General features: G+C 39.6%; 2 protein-coding genes across 3 annotated transcripts; one reads left to right on the top strand and one right to left on the bottom strand.

The window, feature by feature from the left end:
- Positions 1–404: 404 nt before the first annotated feature.
- On the bottom strand, positions 405–3,849 carry fz (frizzled class receptor). Its single transcript, XM_090171564.1, has one exon. It carries the CDS (start codon positions 3,543–3,545, stop codon positions 1,821–1,823), a length of 1,725 nt encoding a protein of 574 aa, XP_090027690.1. The 5' UTR covers positions 3,546–3,849; the 3' UTR covers positions 405–1,820.
- Positions 3,850–9,761: 5,912 nt separating this feature from the next.
- Positions 9,762–17,685, top strand: LOC149947532 (uncharacterized). Of its 2 annotated transcripts, none has more exons than XM_090172733.1 (3): positions 9,762–9,904; positions 14,779–16,338; positions 16,403–17,685. In XM_090172733.1, the coding sequence occupies exons 2-3, from the start codon at positions 15,102–15,104 to the stop codon at positions 16,834–16,836; spliced, it is 1,671 nt and encodes a 556-aa protein (XP_090028859.1). In that variant the 5' UTR covers positions 9,762–9,904; positions 14,779–15,101; the 3' UTR covers positions 16,837–17,685. The 2 variants fall into 2 exon arrangements, with proteins under 2 accessions (XP_090028859.1, XP_090028860.1); XM_090172734.1 differs by lacking the exon at positions 9,762–9,904 and adding an exon at positions 10,103–10,125.
- The last annotated feature ends 1,942 nt before the right edge of the window (positions 17,686–19,627 follow it).

Consider the following 19,627-nt stretch of genomic DNA (forward strand, 5'->3'; position numbering starts at 1 on the left):
GACCGAATAAATTCGCTTAGAATATACCCTTTAATTGACAGCGGTTAAGTAGTGTTTTTTAATAAAAATTGTAAATCATGTTTTATTTACCCACCATAGAAGTTCTTTATTCTAATACTTTGAAATATTAAAACTGATAAGGTCGTTACTTGTACCGAGTGAAGGGGAATCCATACATAATTTATAACCTCCGGAGATAAGAAATGAATTTTTTTGAAGGAAATATTAAAGGGAGCAACGTTAATAAAAGAACTATTGCCAGTCAAAAAAATCGATGAATGGAACGTTGAATACTGAAAGAAATTCGCGTTAGAATATTGCGAATAAAAAAATGAGACTTTTGTATTACAAATATTACTTTTGTATTTACAAAATACGAATAGTAAATGACAGAGAAACGGCATGTACAAAAACTGGTCTATTTAAAAACATAAATTAAAACGGAACTATTTACAAAGTCGTCGTATTATTTATATTTACAATGATATTATCTTTTCTTAAGGCTTTAGAAAAGAAATTTTCAGGGAAAGATTTTTTTCCTTTAATTAATAGGGTTTTCTACATTTTTAAAATCGTTAAAACTGAAATGCCAATTTTGGGTACAAAAATCATAAATGCTACGCTGTGCGTTTAGCGCGAGAGTATATATCTATATAATCATGTGTTAATTTTTAGTTTGGTTAGCACTAAAAATGATTAACCAGTGTTCCTATTTCTTAATTATATATTTTTTTAAATTTGGGTAATTACTCGCTAAGAAATTGTCCAGTTTATAGGGCCCGGAAACAATAGACTATCAGGAAATGAGTTTAAGGTCGTCCGTAAACAATGGGAAATTTAAATCGGATATTCCAAATTCCAACACTGGTTTATTGGGTGACGTAACGGAGCTCGAGTCAAATTACCCTCCAAGTATATTCTATATAACTCCACGCGACAAAAAACATTATTTTATTTTAATTTTTTTTATAGAAGCTCGATTTTTTTTCTAGATGTAAAATATTCAACTCGTGATAAAACCATCTTGAATTTTTATCGAAGCGAGAATTCGTACAATTTTTTTTCATTTAATAGAACTTTCTTCATCTAATACACCAACAATGGCACTGATTATATTATATCTTTTCAAATATATAAGCCCACGTAAAATTACCATCGGTTTTTTTATAATATTTCTTTTTTCTGGTGGACCTAAATCTACCCGTTATAATAAGTCGGATTTATAATTACCTCATTTTTGGGAAAAACCTCGCTATATTATCTTGACGGGTTTCATTAAAAGAGCCCCGCATTCTCTCGTCGCTAGGTAGCGCTTGACCTCGATTGGAAGATAATAAATTACCCCTAATTAAAAACTTGGCCTATCCAGCCGACACTTTGCCGGATTCGCTCGCCGTGAGTATTATATTAGAACGTTCGCGTTTTTGAGAAGGAGAAAACAATGACGTCACCAGTAACGCGGCTGAAATTAGGAACAGTTATTTACGTACCAGCCAAGCTACGGGTTTCGAGTTTTCAACATTCAATTATAACCGTACGCGATACACTAAACAATAAAAAGACTGCAAAAAAAAGGTACCCGTGGCCATCTTGGCTTCAGAAAATTATTTGGTACACGGTAATTTTTCTCTAATATTTATATCACATATATAAAAAAAGTTCGGGTAACAACTTTCAAAACACGACGTTGTTTTTGATGTCTTTTGTAAACATGGCGACTTTGAGAGATAATACCGCGTGAGATCGCGGTTACACGATGATGGTTCGACCGATCAAGGCTGGAATAAAATGTTTACCTCGGTGAATGGGAGGGGGGATGATCAGACGTAGGCCTCGCTTCGACCTCGCCTGCACAGTCTGTTGTAGAAATTCTTCCAGGAGTTGAAAGTTTTGCCCGACCAAATCCAGAAGCCCGACGTGATGCCGACGACCAAGGTCATCAAGTACTTGATCATGAAGACGGCGAAGACGGGTTTGACGTTGTACTTGTTGGTGGGCGCCGACGGGTTGTCGGGACAAGGGATGCTGTACTTCCTGAGATCGCACATGTCCCTCTGCCAGGTCAGCATCCACGTCTCCATGTAGATCTGCTCGTAAATGTAGCAGGCCAAGACGATGACCGCCGGCACCGTGTACAGCACGGAGAAGACCACGATGCGGATCATCAGCTTCTCCAGCTTGTCCGTTTTGGTGCCGTCCATCTTCATGACGGTTCTGATCTCGCACAGGGAGATGAAGCCGGCCATGAGGAACGACGTGCCCATGAAGAGGTACGTGGCCAGCGGAGCCAAGATGAACCCACGCAGCGAGTCGACGTTCCACACGCCGACGTTACAAACCCCGCTTAAAATGTCTCCCTCGGCTTTGCCCATGGCCAAAATGGTGATGGTTTTGATGGCGGGGACGGTCCAAGCCGCCAGATGGAAGTAGTGAGAACTGTTCTCGATGGCCTCGTGGCCCCATTTGAGGCCGGCGGCCAGAAACCAGGTCAAGGTTAGAATCACCCACCATATAGAACTGGCCATGCTGAAAAAATACAGCATCATGAAAAGTATGGTGCACCATTCCTTCTTATTTCCCTGCGTGATAGTCTTGACCATCGGGGCGCCTTGCAGCTCGGGTGGCGCCGCGAACGGCTCGTTGCAAGCGACGCTGTCTCCCATCACGATGCCGATCACGTGCGTACAGGCGACCACGAAATAGCACAGCGATAAGAAGATAATGGGTCTCTCGGGGTAGCGGAATCGGTGCATGTCCACTAAAAAGGTCAGCACCGTGAACAGTGTGGATAGCAAGCAAAGAGTGGACCAGACGCCGATCCATATTTTGGCGAAATCTCTCTCCTCCTTTTTGAAGAACAGATCGCACGGAGCCCCGCAATTTTTCTCCACCTTTTTGCCGACCTTAAAGACGTAATCCAAACCTTGGGGCACTTTGAATTCGACGGGACAGATGAATTCCCGACTAAAGTTGTTGCCCGGGACGAAATTGGTGGCCCCTCCGAAAGGACCGACGGGGTTCAGATTGGGCGCGTTCAGATTCGGCCGGTCGGTATTGTTCTCGCCCACGCACAGCACCTCCGTGTTGGCCTCGGGGAACTTATCGCAGTCCAAACTCTCCGGCCAGCGGAAGCCAAACTTGTTCATCAAACTTTCGCACCCTAATCGCGCCGACATACACAGAGATCGGCAAGGAGGAATGGCCCTCTCGATGATGGTGCACACCGGGGCGTACATGGAACACAGGAAGAACTGCAAGTCGGGACTGCACTGTACTTTGACCAAAGGGTAGAACTGGTGCACTTCCAAGCCGGCGTCCTCCTGCTTTTGGTGACTAAGCAAATTGGGCATGATGGTTTCGTTATATCGAATGTCTTTGCACAGCGGGATGGTGATGGGTTCGCATCTGCCGTGATGAGGTATTAACTCGCGGTCCGACACCCGAGAGTTTAAAACCTGACCCGCGACTTGACCGTCGTCGTGGATGTTGATGACGAGGCCTAGCAGTGCCGAGAAAAACGAAGAGACGAACGCGCGGAGCTTCATTTTTCAGCCTGGACACCTCGACCGACCAGTAATCTTTCGCTTCAGCCGGGATTCCGGCGACTTAAAATATACGAATCACGGGTGATCAATGGCTAAACTTAATCCATTTTCTTTCGGTGGAAGATCATTGGAAATTTCGAAGAATTTCAGCGAAGAAAACAAAGTGAACAAAAGCCGAGAGGCTACAAAAACATCGCGGGAAAATGGCCGAACTAAAGTAGCTCCCGCTCCGGTCGGCGACGAGACAGCCTCGTTAAATCGGTTCCCTCTTTTATGGCGTCCCCCCCCTTCTGTTGCGGCCTTGGGATTGGCTAGTGTGTTTGGGGAAATATAAGGCCCAAATCCGACGTACTATTCCTTAGGTGGCGCCACAGTCCCTACGCGGCGAGTCTGAAGAGTTCGTAAATCTATAACTTACAATAACCATGGAGTATTCTTCCATGCAATAATGTATAAAGAATCTTTCTTATACGTACAATTAAAAATTAGATTTAAGTCTAGTTAGTTAATAAATAAAAGGATAAAATTTTAGAAACCGGTAAATCATCGATTGAGTTTACTGTCCCGGAAGGAAAACAACTTAATATGCAAATATTAAAAAAAAAACACTATTCAGATCCTTGAGTTTTTAATATAATACTTCTAGAGCCAAAATTTGTATTTGATGGCTTTGTCACTTTCTTGAATTTATTTACGAAGCAAAACAGTTATCATTAGTCGGTGGCGTCATCTACCGCAAATTAGCGATGATAATAATTTAAACCAGTGGCGCTATCTACCACTAGCGTGAAACGAGTTTAAGCAGACGACATTTCAAAAATTATATTTTCTTTGAAAGATAGGTGACGCCCCCGACTAATGATAACTGATAAGTGTTCCTCCCACAGCAGGTATTCGGGACCTAAATGAGTCTAGGTGGCGTAACGGTGCTAGCTTCTCCGAGGTAGCGCCTGTGATCTAGCGTCTGCTATAGATAAATTACAAAGTCATAAGAACGTTTTTTGTTAAATAAACTTCTCAAAATATAAGCAAACGATGCAAAAATTATATTAAAATGCTGGTATTATTATTTATAAATTGAAATTTACGAGGAAAAACCAATAGCGTCTGCTTTAGCCGCTACCTATCTAGGTTTCAATAGCTAACCAAAGGGAAAGTAGCGATAGTTTTCGGTCGCGAATAAATTGTGACTCTAGAAGTACTATATTACCAACTCAATGATTAAGTATTTTGAAATAAGTTTTATAATGTAAGAAAAATACTTTTCTAAATCATCTCAAACAATAAAACGCTAAATGTTACAATTCTCAAAACATAATTATAGTCTACTTAGATCTTACATTGCAAAGTATATATTTTGAGGTAAACTAATTAATTATCAGTTACCATTGCGCAATTCTGGATTACCCCACAACTTTCACAAGAGGCATTAAGAATCTAAATATAAATCGGATATCTTGGATTGAGTAGGATAACCTGGGGTTTGTCTTATCAAATAAGAACTTAAACGGCGATAATCTCGATCCCCTTCCCCGTGGGGCTGCCAGTTCATTAAAATAAAATTAAAAGCTGGAAAATTATCGATTTTGAAAAAAAGTCACGCGTTAGAATTTGTTTGAATTATTAAGGTTAAACTTGGTTGAAGTTATATTTGTGAGAAATCGGGGAAATAAAACACTTAAATGACGTTGCGCCTCTTAAAATAATTGTTTAAAACACAAACAAATACCAAAAAATAAAACGTACAATTATCGAACATTGTTGATCGCACCGATCGAATTATCAAAAAAAAGAGTACTATATAGTCCACTAACAAGGTCGACTTACAAATTTTCTATGAAATGTTATACAGAGGCATACTTATGAGTCATAATAATAGGAAGTTAAAATTAATTACTGCTCAAAAATTCGCTCGAAATTATCGACATCTGGCAACGCTGCTCGACTAACATTAATGCATACTTCTGAGGCGTCATTTATTTGAAATTTAATATTTGTGAAATTTAATTATGAAATTTTTAAATATTATAATATACTTAGAAGTTAGAAATACCAAAATGTATTTAATATTTAAATGAATAAAAATTATTCGGTGAGATGTTTCCGAGCTTTGATTGCCATCTATAGTCGATTCTGAAAGGTAAAGGGTGGAAATATTCGCGCTGAAATTTGAAATGTTGGCCGCGAAAGTCTTTTCGGACTTTTTCCATAAACAAGGATGCGCTCCTATCATTAAACAAAATACATTTAATTGTTATTGTTATTAATATTATTAATTTAATTTTAAATATTGAAATCAGTGTATTATGTCGCTTAAATATGTAAAATGTAAAAATTACACAGCGAAGTGATATTTAACTATTGATAAACCCGAGCGATAAACCTTATTTTCCCGATGAAATAGTAATAGAAAATTTATATATGACGGTTTTCACTTCACACTCATGTTTTGTTTCAGATAGCACACAGCCGTACAGCGTTTGATGATGTTTACTTTTATAATTCTTAACTAAATCTAACAAGAATAAGGCTTCTTGGTTTTCTGACTCAGCGGCATCTCCAATTATTTGTCTTAACTTTAGGTAAAGCTTTTGTTGAAATTCCAATGAGGACTCTCTTATTGAGTCCACTTCTTGTTGTTGCTGCTGTCATTTTTACCTCTCCGAGGGGACTTTGTACCCTAGGAGGGGTTATACAACCACCGTGTCTGTCTGTCTGTGGGTCTGTCTGTCAGGCTTGCGAACGCGTTCGCATTTTCGGGGCAAAGGGTAATCACTGCGTACCCAGTTTCTTAGAATCAGGGAAAAGGTTTTTGTCATTGGGTGTAGTATAATTTTTTAATCGGCCGGGATTCGAACCCGAGCCCTTTTGCACGACAGGTGAGCGTTCTACCGCAGAACCACGGATACAGTTACGCTTCACTGAAAATTAAAAAATCTTCCGAGGAGAGGTATATTTTGGCTTTCCAACTTGTTTGTTATGACACCAAATTTTTAATTGGAGGTTATTGATGGTGACTTTGAGTTACTTAATTTCAAGAATTTATTTTTAAATTTCATCTTCAGCCAACTAAGGAATATTTTTAGAAGAACTTGCAGTAGCACTTTCAACATGTTCAGTAGAATCACATGACAAGAGACACAATCATGTAAGTCCACTTGTAGGTTCTCGTACTAAATTTTTGGATGCATATAGCTAGGATACTCAGGCAAATTACTTGGTACATTCATTCAAATTCCGCTTTGCCCTGTATTAAAGGAGAACGGTCAAGCTTTAACCAGTTAGATAGCCCTATAGCCCATTAAAAACTAAAATTTATGGCGAAAACCGTATCAAAAAATATTGAGTGGTTAATTTTTAATAAAATAACGAAATTTCGGGAAATCGAAAAGCGCGCGTTCGCCGCGACACCTGGTGAGAAGTGGGTGAGACAGAAAAACAACGTAAAAGGCCGCGCTGCTTAAGACGCGAAAAATTTGTTTTGCACGCGCGGCGCGTTCCAGTTATAAGAGACCTAAGCCTAAATTGCGCGATTTTAAAAGTTAGGATAGTTCGCAAATCGCTCATACGGGGTTAGGGGCGCTGGCGGCAGCCCCTAAGATGGTGGCGAAAATTCAAACCCAAACACCTGGCGTTATTTTTCGTTTGAACTTTTTGGGCCAAAAGCTATTTTTTCAAGACAAAAAAGGTACGTGTTAGTATATTGAACGTCTTGTTAATCTTTTGATACGGAAATAAGGCCATATTTGGAAAAGCTTTGCCGTTCCCCTTTAAAGTTGACATATTTGTGAGGATACATGGCGTCCCTAATGAGACTAATTACTTTCGCTTATTTACATGGGATTTGAAATTATTGCGAGTTTGTGACGATCGCTATAGCGTGGCAGTGCGAAGTCGAAGTTGGCTATAAAGCGCGAAAATAAAATGCAGAGGTGCCAACTCAACCAAATTCGATTTTGTCAGATCTGGTGAATTTTTTATAGTTTCGCTTTAAAATCACCCCTTAGACGTTTTTTGAATTTTCGATGCACAAATTTCCTTGATCATCGGCGACGATTTCAGACAAATCAAAAAAGGTATCGTACATTATCATACTCGTAATGCGTACTAGATATAACACCATGGAAATTATTGACATTTACGCTTACGACGAGGCAGCCTCGCTAAATCGGTTCCCTTTTAACATAGTGTGTTTTTTTTTAAAAATATAGAGCCAAATCCGACGTTTATTTCGTTAGGTGGCGCCACACTCCCAACATAGGAAAGAGTTCATATAAATCTATAACTAATAAAATCCAACTTTATAAAAACGCCAAAAAATATATTTTCGAGAGCAAGAACCCGCAAGTTACTGTTTATATAGGGCTTGTTGAAGTAATGGAAACTTTTCACAAGAAATATAAGTATTTTACATTTAAAATCCATTAATGGTACTGTTTGGTACATTCCGTGTGAAAAAGGTCAATATTTTTTTCTATTGAAATGTTATACAGAGCTATTGTTATGAGTCATTATGTTACATATGATAGTATAAAGTTGAAGTTAGTATACTGCCCATAAACTGGGTGGAAATTATCAAAAAATATTGTGGCGTAATTTAAACTTTTGAAAATTTAATATTTGTTAAATTAATTCTTAATTTTTTAAATATTATAATATACCTAGAAATATGATTTTTTTTAAAATATTTATGTATGTTATTTAAGCTAACAAAAATTATTTGCTGCTTATTTCCGAGCTTTGATTGCCATCTATAGTCGATTCCGAAAAGTGGAAGGTGGAAATATTAGTGCACAAATTTAAAATATTTGCCGCGAAAGTTTCTAACTATCACTTTATATTTTACGTATTGGTAGATGTACTTTTTTGCAAAGTGAGGGAGAATCCTAGTTAATCCTAGTAATTCAGTGGCGGATACATAGGGTGGTGCCCCCTACCTTGACAGGGGCGGTCCAGCACCAAGCGCGGTTCGCGGCAAGGGGAGGGCGCGCCCCCACCGCCGTCACTTGATGATTTGTTATTACACTCATAACTCCAGATATCTTTTAGCGCCCCCCCTTGAGTTTTTTTCTGTATCCACCACTGCTTACGTCACATAATTCTATTCCCGAACCTAAATTATAAATTAGCAATTTAATATTGTGTGTTTTTTTTTTCAATTATAATTGATATGATTGGTTTTCTTGATGTAAAATAATAATAATTTTTTTTAATGTAATTTAATAATTTTACGGTTTATAATTGAGGGGGTCAGTGTCAGTTGCGTAGACAAGGGGAGGGTTTCCATGTACAAACCCCCCCCCCGTTCGGTGTAGCTTCTCGGCCCCTCTCGGGTATTTTACATAGATGGAACCCCTTGAGGGATTTCTGGTCAGTGTATTAGTCACTAATTTAGCGTTTGGGGTCTTTCCATTTGTTACTAGGGGAGAGGGGGAGTCGAAAAAGCTGTATTCTTTGGGTTACGTAATTTGTGATAATACGCTTAGGTACAATTTTCGTATATTTTTGCGTCATTTATCACGAGCCTAAATCTAATTACCGATTTTGCAGTTCCATTAAGTTAACCTACACAATTAATTTCAATAACGATTTAGGTCCGATTTACAGATTTGTTTTACAAAATTCTAGGAAATTAGGAATACAAAAATGAAACTAATAAACGCAATATCCATTTGTTTTAGCTTCCCTATTTAAGATTTTAAAGTTATCTAGACAGGCAGACTTCATCTTTATTTATCAAGGGGGGGGGGGGCGGATAAGGAGCGCGTTTATCAGGGTTGTTTTTGGCAAAAAATTGTGTAGCGGATTCAAAGTCTGAAATTTTAATAGCTTTTCAAAAGTCAGCACGTGATCGGGGGTGTTATATTTAGGCTTTTGATCCGCGATTATCGAAACCGCAGCGCGACTCGAGGCTGCAGCCCGATCCGGTCGGGACCGGTTCCTTATCCGCCGCCTCGACCAGAAGGGGTTTCTCAAACCTACTGAAACCGAATCGGGTATCGGACTATCTTTCGCTATCACGCGCTAGTCGGACCTCGGCTCGACAGCCATTAAACGGAATTTACGTATGGCCGCGGATTTAGATACGTTTCTGTCTCCTCCTTCTGCTCGGTTTTGCCGCGATGCACCGATATAGATACAGTGCCACTGAGGCGCGGGGGGAGACAGTGCGGGGGAGGGCTCTGCTTACACTTACCGCGTATTGGCATCAAAGTCCTTAACCTGATAAGCGGGCTCATCATTTCATCACTAGGTGTAAAGCGTACACTCGTTCCATTCTTTCCGGATGAGCTAAGCTTACTTCGCTGTGTGCGCGTTTTTGTCCTCGCCCACCATTATGGGAATTACAATGTCTCTTCGTGAGTATATTTCCGTCTTTCAATTCACCAGCTAACGACGAACTCCGCGTCTCATAAGTATATCGCGAATCTGACCTTACAGCGCTTAGCGATCGAATTCGCCAAGGTTTTCATATACTTATGATCGTGCCTTTAGAGGCGATTACTTTCTATTCGAGAGACCCATTATGAGAAGGTTCATCGATAGCCGCTTTTGTGTGGATTTCATCGCGTATCCGGAAGTACGCCTGACTTCTCGGAATAAACGTTTAGCAGTCTCATTGCGTAACTAACACTTTCATAGTGACGCGTTGTTTTCGAACTTATTTCAATATGTCCCCTCAACCACATTCTAGAAAACTTTTCGCGAACTTCGTGGGTGCCACGAATCAGCTACCGTATTTTTATCGCGCGACTAAATTCACTTAAAGCTATTTAAAATAAATTAAGAATGCAGGCTTTAAAAATATTCGGAACTTCAGTTTCCCCACACTGTATAGTTAACCCTCGCACTCCACCTTTCTCGTCAATAATATCGCAGTCAATTTATTACTTAGGAATGATAGTGCTCATTTACTGAGTTCTAAAAGTGCAGCGGTGGTTGTTATCTGTCGTATTAAACAGGTTTACGGAATTTCCGAAAACGTATTTCCATATTAGAAGCTGCTTCGATACGGTAGCGGCGCTGTAGTAGCCTGAAATTCCAAAAGCGGACACGAATTTTTAACTGGAGACCAAAACGGTACTCCAAAATTAATTTTTAAATTGTAAAAAAATTTAAAATACAGTATAAAATATCTTTATTTAATGTTATTTTTTTGTCCGAAAATTTATATTAAAATTAATACCTACCCAATTGCTTGCACGTAGAACCTAAAATGTATGCCCCCCCCCCACCCCCTTTATGCTCGGTTGAAAATTAAAATGTTTGAAATAAAGCTAGAAACGGCTTATTAACTCGTTTCGTCTACCCTGTACAAGGTAATAAAGCGTAATAAGTAAAAATTACCATTTATACATCAACACTTTAAGTAACGTCCGCCATCTTGAAAAATGGCGGTTACAATCATTAAAATTCCAGTTAATTTTGTTCTGGCTTAACAGATTTATATTATTATAATTATAAGAATAATTATACATTTTGTTTTACTCTACATTATTAGCTCTACATCAAAGCAATCGGTAAGGCTGAACTCGAGTTAGATTCCTGTTTAGTTATTTCGGCCGCCATTTTCAAAGATGGCGGAATTTCCACCAACAGGAGAATGTGCGAGACCCTAGAGCTGGTGGTATCTTTTTGTGTTTGAAAAACGATCAATAGATGGCTTTTGCTTATTCGAAATCTTCTATTGCCTCGCCCATCGTTTTCTCCAAAATAGCTTTCAGGCGCCCCTGGGCTAATAATATCGTGTGGCCGGGTATTTATTGAATACTTTTCAATTCAATTATAAAAAAAATTAAAGGGCCAGACAGCGCTATAGTTTTGAGAGAGCTAATTATTCCATTTTCTAGAAGCATCCACTTTCGCAGACTCACGGGTTTTTTTTTTTCAAAATACGCTTTGAGAGAAAAAATAGTACGGGATGACTTTTTAAAACTATTACATAGTGAAGGTACAGTTTAAAAATAACATTTGTAGGCTATAAATAAATATTAATTCGTGATGCTATGTTTGGTTCAACAGAAAGTAGAGCCCATTGCAACCTACTGGCGAAGGGGCTTGTCGAGGGGCTAACCACTTCCTGAAATTCTGTACACCGATTACAGCGAGTTCAGCCTTTGGTAGTGCTAAATCTGTAATCGATTACGTAATCACTTTAGTACAGTACACCGATTACGGATAGTGGTCAGCCCATCGTTGTTTGTTTAATTTCTACAGCCTATAAGGCCCTAAGGGTACTTCTCTCGTCTAACTTCTGGTTGTAATTATTATTTCAAATACCCTTTCTCTTCTGGTGAGTTAGAGGTTTTTGTATAATAAATTACGCAATCTGTATCAAGTGGAAAAAAATGCATTTATGGCACATAGATAATCTCTCGTTCCAAGGATATTCCACAATTAAAATAGCAAAAAATCCTTGGGCGTCATGTCTCCGTCAAATGTCTGCTCGAGATCCATAAATATGCCAAGGCATAGAACCACGAACGCCCGGACCTTCGTACTGTACAATTTATGCAAACGGGTATAAATAACGAACTACAGAAATACACATTGACTTATCATTGCAATTCTATTTAGATAAACGAAACTATTAAGAATAGAAGTATATCATATATTTCTTTGAGATAAATATCCGGATACTGCTTCGCAGGCTCTCACAAAATTTCGGAATTGAATATTTTGCGTGAGAAAGTCGTTGCTATGCTCATTTTCCGAAACTATTTCAACTGGAAAATATGACTTACAAATAAGTACACGGTATTATTTGTACATTTGACATCGTTAGTCTGTAAATTTTGAGTCCTGATGCTGTGTAAAATTGTTCCCATTGAGAACTGCGTCGAACCGGCTAAGGATCCTTCTCTCTTGAAAGAGAGAGATATATATATATATATACATATATATATATATACATATATATATACATATATATATACATATATATATACTTCTGATAGGACGTATAAGGGGGGGGGGGGAGCAAGCGGTGAATAAGTGAAAACTTTAGGTTTCGGCTTGAACGATGACAATATTTGTCGTGTACCTAGAGAAATCAAGTGGTTCCAAAGGGGATAAATATCAAATCGATAGTGATTGTGAGATAGACCTACGTTGGGAAAACGAAAACTTTTACGGTGTTTCTTTCGAAACCAGGTGTCGCGCCTTTCGTATTTGTGACAAATGACATTCGTTGATAAGCTTCAACTTCATTGTCTGTTGCTGACTCTTATGTCTGCTTCTCTAGAAATAATAATTCAAAAGTTCATAACCGGTGGGGTTATCATTGTCTTGGAAAATACTTTTTGACTACTTTGTTAGATATAGAAATACTACAGATAAATATTTAGCTCGTCTCCGACCAAAACGCAACGGCTGTTGCAGTGGCGTAGCACGACAGAAAACCGAGGCAAGCCTCCCCCCGATAAATGTATGGTTGCGTGAACAATTGTTTTGGTCAATCGCGTAGCGAACCAAACTAGAATCTACGCCACTGGATAGCTTCCTAGTGTACTATCAGAAGATTCAATTTAACAATGTGTCTTTCGATAAAATGAAACAAAATTGTTTTATACGCGTAGTGTCATTTCGCAATAGATGAAATGATTATTTTCGCCCGATTACAGGCAGAGTTTTTTTTCGATAAAGAAACAAAACTTAGCGCGACGACAAGGAAGGCGCGTACAGAGTAGTAAAACTAGCTGTTACTTTCTTTTTTAAATAAACAAAATGTCACGGACATTTAAGTACACACAATCCCCCGATGTATTAAATATATTTTAAATATAAAATTTTAATTTGAACAAATTTTCAATCATCTTGTACCAAGAGGAATTTTACCGAAAATGAATTTTTCGAGTTACCTGGTTTTGGAAATAAGGTAGCAAAACGCGAACACGTTAATTTAAATTAATTTTTAGACAAACCGAATTTTTCAAGTTACCTGGTTTTGGCAATAAGGTTGCGAAACGTGAACACGTTAATTGAAATTAATTTTTAGGGAGCGTCCATTAATTACGTGAGGCGATTTTGGCAATTTTTCGACCCCCCTCCCCCTTTGGTGAGATGTCGTGAGATTTGGCTCGACCCCTCCCCCCTAATATCACGTGAGATTTTTCAAAATGCGTATTTTCATTGTAAATACGTTAATCTGTGTTTGATTGCGTTGGATTTATTTTAAAAAAAAACATAATTTCCTTAGTTATTTTTATTTAAGACTAGTATTTTAGACAGAACGTAGTCTAGAATCACAGTGAGAAAATCGAACAATAAAATTTTAAGTATTAAAGGGAATAGAACCTCCAACGCGTTCTTTATGGAAGACCCCATCAATTTCCTTTATTCCCTTCACAATCAACGATTATCAGCGCCGCAAGTGTGAAAAGCCATGGGAGGCAGCGGAAAATATTGGAACCCTCGGAGGGCGACAGAAATACCAGAGGTTATATTCCCTTTAAGGAACTACTAAAATGTAACCCAGTTTTATCACAGTTTTACACAGTTTCTTGCGGAAACAAATTTACGTGATATTTTCCGAAAACCCCCCTCTCCTCCACGTGAGATTGGGTAAGATTCAGCTCGACCTCCTCCCTCCCCTAAACGCCTCACGTAATTTATGGACGCTCCCTTAGACAAACCAAATTTTTCGAGCTACCTCGTTTTGGAAATAAGGTAGGGAACCCGTTGAATTTGTTTTGAAGTTAGATGGCGCCTGTATCAATTGGTACGAAATAGTACGTACACGGGTTGTGGGGTCCCGCGAATTGGCCAGAAATCTCATTTAAAATTAATATGTCTTCATGCAACCGAAAACATAGTTCGGAAATGATCAGCACTAACTAAAAATATAATTTACAACCAAGTCGGTCTAAATTTAAAAAGTATGTAGATTTAAAGTCTAAAATCACCAAACGTAACTAACATGGGCAAATGAGCAACTTGTGGGCCCCCTAGCGCCAAAATGAATATTGGGCTATTGATGATCTGATATTTTCTGTCGATTGACTTAATTGTTGAAGAGTTATGTAAGATTCGGCGGCGGCTATGCGGTATCTTAGTACACACAAATCCTTTAGGGATTGCGTGTAAAAATTACACGTACATTTTCCGAGCCCGGTTGGCACTGCGAAACGGAAAGAGTATTTGTAAGCACTCGCTGTGCCGAATCACTTTTAACGTTGTGGCTACAACATTCTTTTACGGCGTTTATTAACGAATGTTTTCTCATATTTCGCAGGTGTGCCTGGATGAAGTGATCAAACCGGTGTATAGAGAGTTTTAAATCGGAAAAAACTTTTGTTTTTCGAACGCTAAGTTGGTGCCCATGTGTACCGCAAAACGTCCATTTTCCAGTAAAAATTGGCGAAAGCAGAGAGCGTCAGAGAAGAGGAGGCGTATTCGGTTGTTGAGTCTTCATGGTTGTTTGATCGACGACCGACTGACGGCATTCATCCTGCAACTACGGCTGACTCAGATCAACATCAACAGAATCGAGCCCACCAACCCCATCATTTCCTGGAAAGACATCTACGAGCGCTTGTCAGGGGCTGCCCGCGCGAAATGAGCTTCGAGCCGAAAGCGATGGGCACGCTGGTCGCCGCCAAGGACCTCGGCGATTATTCGGGAAATTTAATGGTCCCATTTAAGAGCTCCGTTATTAAATTCGCCCCCAAATGCAGCAACGAAAGCTGCGAATCGTCTTCCGAAACGAACGATTGTTGCGATTTCAATAACGGAGGCCCATCTTTGAAGCGAAAAAACGCCTTCGAAGAGAACGCGGCAACCAAAATAACGGCTAATCACACCAACAAGATAGAAGAACCCTCGCGCAGCGTACACTTCTGCAGTCGTTGCGGATACGCCTTTTCCGAAGGCTCCAGCCTGAAAAACCACAAGTGCTTTTTCACCCCGACTAGTCCGTGTATCGTCTGTGGAGTCCAAGTCGCCCAAAATCTGTACGGAGATCACGTCATTAGTCACGTCAATGGCGCCGATAGAGTTAACGAAAAACCGGAAATTGACAATGACATCAAATGCGCCTATTGTTCGAAGCCATTCAACAACAAGACGACCCTGCTAGTGCATTATCGCAACCACATTGCCCAGTTTCAATGCACCAATTGCAAGACGCATTTCTTGAGCGCGACCGAGCTGAAGGAGCACGTGGAAACGTATCACGACCGAGTCGAGCATCAGCCCTACCATTGCTACATCTGCAGTCGCCGATTCACTCACCAGGAAGCCATTGTCAACCACATGAGGCTGCACACGGGAGAGATGCCCTTCACCTGCAAGGAATGCGGCCGATCGTTCAACCAAATGGGGAACCTTCAACGCCACGTCAACACGCATCGTGGCGAGCGGCCCCACCGCTGCCAGGATTGCGGTTGCAAGTTCACGGACCCAGCCACGCTTAGAAACCACTCGCGCATTCACACCGGGGAGCTTCCATACGTCTGCGATATCTGCGGCAGGGGTTTCTCGCAAGTGGGCAACTTGAAGCGGCACATGGCCAAGCATATCAGCAACGACACTCTGGATCGGCCCTTTAGATGTCCGGAATGCGGCCAAGGATTCGCCCACGAGTCCACTCTTAGGAATCATTTCCGCACTCACACCGGGGAACAACCGTACAAGTGTTCTTTCTGCAGCCGGGCTTTCTCGCAGATCGGCAATCTGAAGAGACACATGGCCAAACACGCGTCTATGCAAGACTTTCTCTGTGGCGCTTGCAATCGCAGCTTCGCCACTTCCACGGAGTTGGTGCAACACGTTTGCGTGTCGTCCGAGGTTACAGGTAAAAGCATCCCCAGCATTTTCAACGGTTATTTTAAATTAAAATTTTCATTTTCACCGAGCAGATAACAGCGACAGCCAAGTGGATTGCTGCATGATAACTCCATGGCCAAATAGCCCAAACTATCCGATGTCTTCTCCAGAGTCGAGTTCCCGTTCCGGTTTTAGAACCTCGGAGTCTTCCTCTTGCGACACCGACATCAGCGACGCCGGCCACTCGAAAACCAGCGACTACTTCACCGGCTCCGGCTCCAACTCGGAGGATGAGAGTAATTCGTCGAGCGCCGGCGTTAATCGCAAGTGGCGCATCTTTCCTTGCAGAATTTGCGGAAAGGTGTACACGTGGCAACACGACCTGAAAATACACTTTCGCATTCACAGTGGCGAAAAGCCGTTTCAATGCGACATTTGCCACAAGCGTTTCGCTCAAAGCGGGGCCATCAGGACCCACAAGAAAAGGCACCATCCCCATATGATGGGGGGAGCCACTGCCAATTAACTCAACGTTACGCTATATAATAGTTACAATTATAACGTTCAACTTTTATTACAGATTAATTTTTTAATAGGAATGGCTACGATATATCGCTTTAATTCAATTATCAGACTTTTCATATTCATTCCATTTCTAGGGTTATACGATTCAATGAAATATGTAGTTTTGCTCTGTTTTCAATTTGTTATCCTAAATACAAATGTCTACAGAATGTAAATTGTAATTCTTAAGACCTAGCCCCAAGTGTATTTTCTTAAATATATTCGTAAAATTACTCGGATAAAGGTGATAAAACCAAATTTTTATAACCCAAGAATTATAATTTTATAATTATTTACGCTATACCGTTGGCAACACTCAACGGCTAAGTTGTTGGCTACAGGTGTCCGGGTTTATTTGTTTATATATGTTTCGTAATTCCGCGAAGACTGAGTGTCGACTCTAATCTATAATTCGCCGTTCGTTGCTTCATGGACACTTTGACATCACGTGCCAAAGTAGTTAATTTTCATTTTCCTCGGATAAGATAATGACAATTATCTTCGCAATAGGACTCTCTTATATAGATGTGAATTGTATTTGACTGTTCATATCTTTAGGGGACAGCCTATTGTTCTATTTTTCATCTTTCTTCGGAACTATCGAAGACAATGGACAGCAGCCAAAATTAGAGTTTCGACGTGCGAGATATTGCGGATAATTATCGAATCGTTATTAGCGTTCTTACGGTAACTTTATACAAATATATTATCTAGTCTCGTTATTAAATAGCTACACGCTTTTGAGGGATAAAAAATATATTGACTTTGAAAATTGTGCATTTAAAAAATCAATTATTGTATATTTATTTGATAAACATTGAATTATGTGTAAAATACTAAGAAATTTATACGTAATAAAATGAAGTTAATTTTTGGGGGTTTTTATTTATTAATTTTCTTTCAGCTACTTTTTCTAAATTATAGCTTACTAGGGTCGGAATCAGTGGTGTAGCCAGAGGGGCACAGGAGGCACGCCCCCCTGAAACGTATGGTCGTACGTACAAATCTTTTAATTTTTTAACTTTTTTTCAATGGCATCGCTGCCCTCCCCCCTCGGACCGAAGTTAGAACCAATGATGTATTCCTGCATTGGTTGAATTAAACCGATGGGTTTACTCACACTCTTTCGACATACGATGGTACAAAGTGGAGGTTTAACTACCAGCCAGGCTCCTAAGCTGAGCTTTAGGAATGGCCCCTCGGACCCTGGCCCTCCCCTCCCCGTCCCACAGTAGTCTTTTTATCTTCCTTCCGGGGCCCTAACTTTGAACCCAACTAATGTCCTTCTAATAGCGCCATTCTACGTAAACTCTGTGTTTTCCTTAACGTCGTGTGCCACCGGCGCACGTACAGAAAACCTTATAGTGTGTATTCACGAGGCGGGGCTTAGTCCCAATTTCGAATTTCCCGCGTAAAGACCAAACCGCCATCTCGGATCGGAACGGTTTTAAAAAACGTCGGGCGGCCATATTGTCTGTGATATCTCCTAGTCGCTAATCGTAGTGCTATTAATGTTAAAATTAATTTAAATAACGAGAAGGATAAATTTTGTGCTGGATAAGCCGAAGGCATTTCTGGGAGTGATAAAATTAGGTATATGCGAAAAATATTTAGACACACACACACACACTTCACCAGACATTTTTACCAGTTATCTGCCAAGGCTTAGAAACACAGCTAAACTTCCAAAATTGTGTTAGACAAAATGGCCACTGGCACAACTCGCGATAAAAAATTTCGGTCGTTCATCGTCATCAAACGTCATTCGTATAAGGCGTGGAACGACAGTCTAGATTCCCTAGAATGTAATAAAAATTCCCAATGAAACTTCTGTAAACCTCGCAGCGGAATGCAGGGTGACAATTCTTCCTTTCTTTTATAATTTTTCGTATATTTCAATGTTTTCCTTTATTTTCCTATAATTTAACCATTTTCCTATAATTAGGTATTATTTTGTATTTCGCGCGGTTTTTTCGAATTTCTCGCGTGCCTAGTTAGCGTGCAATGTACTGAATCTTATATTAAGACAAATTTAAATTTTATTTATATGTTCGTATATTATCAAAGAAAATACTTCTATAAATCGACTGTTGAATTTCCTATATTCCTATAAATTTTTTGGGGTTTTTCAGTGGTCACTCTGGGAAATGGAAATTTTCTACTACCTTCTAGCACGCACTCTAGCGGTACACGCGGGCATAACAGGAAATGCTTGTATAGGCTGGTGATTCAAAATAGGCGGGGGGAGTAAAATAAGGAAAGAAGGTTATGAGACACGTTTGGGGCTTCCTTTGTAAACAACAATCGGAAAATTCAAATCAAAACCGTTAAAAATCAGTTTCCAGTTTATGACATTTGAATCACCAGGATAAAAAATATTTGCCTGGCAACGCTGCTGAACGCGTTAACACTTATTTTTGGGTCTTTATAGGGAAATGTTACAGATCGCCGTCCCTGTTTTCTAGACTATAGCGCCACCAGTGAGTATTAAATAAATAAATAATCAGCTAGGCTAATACCGAGGCTAATACCCAATTCACCACCTTTGGCCCAAGTCATCTAGCGACTTATCGACGGAAGCTCGTGCTAAACTCCCTTTAAAAATTATTTAATTACATAATCAATTTCAATGGAGTATTAATAAAATGAATGTAAAACATCCAAAGTTGTTTCATTTGATTTTTTTAAATAAAATTAAAAAAATCAATTCTGTTTGATTATTTGAGTCCTTTGTCATTTTTGAGAGTGGAAGT

This window comes from Leiobunum rupestre, chromosome 4 (genome assembly GCF_980474605.1).
Source record: "Leiobunum rupestre chromosome 4, qqLeiRupe1.1.hap1, whole genome shotgun sequence".
NCBI lineage: Eukaryota > Metazoa > Arthropoda > Arachnida > Opiliones > Sclerosomatidae > Leiobunum > Leiobunum rupestre.

Bases quoted from the DNA above. Each gene is read 5' to 3' on its own strand.
- fz (XM_090171564.1), bottom strand. From the start codon at position 3,545: ATGAAGCTCCGCGCGTTCGTCTCTTCGTTTTTCTCGGCACTGCTAGGC.
- LOC149947532 (XM_090172733.1), top strand. From the start codon at position 15,102: ATGAGCTTCGAGCCGAAAGCGATGGGCACGCTGGTCGCCGCCAAGGAC. The intron at 16,339-16,402 runs GTAAAAGCATCC...TTCACCGAGCAG, and splicing joins CGTGTCGTCCGAGGTTACAG to ATAACAGCGACAGCCAAGTG.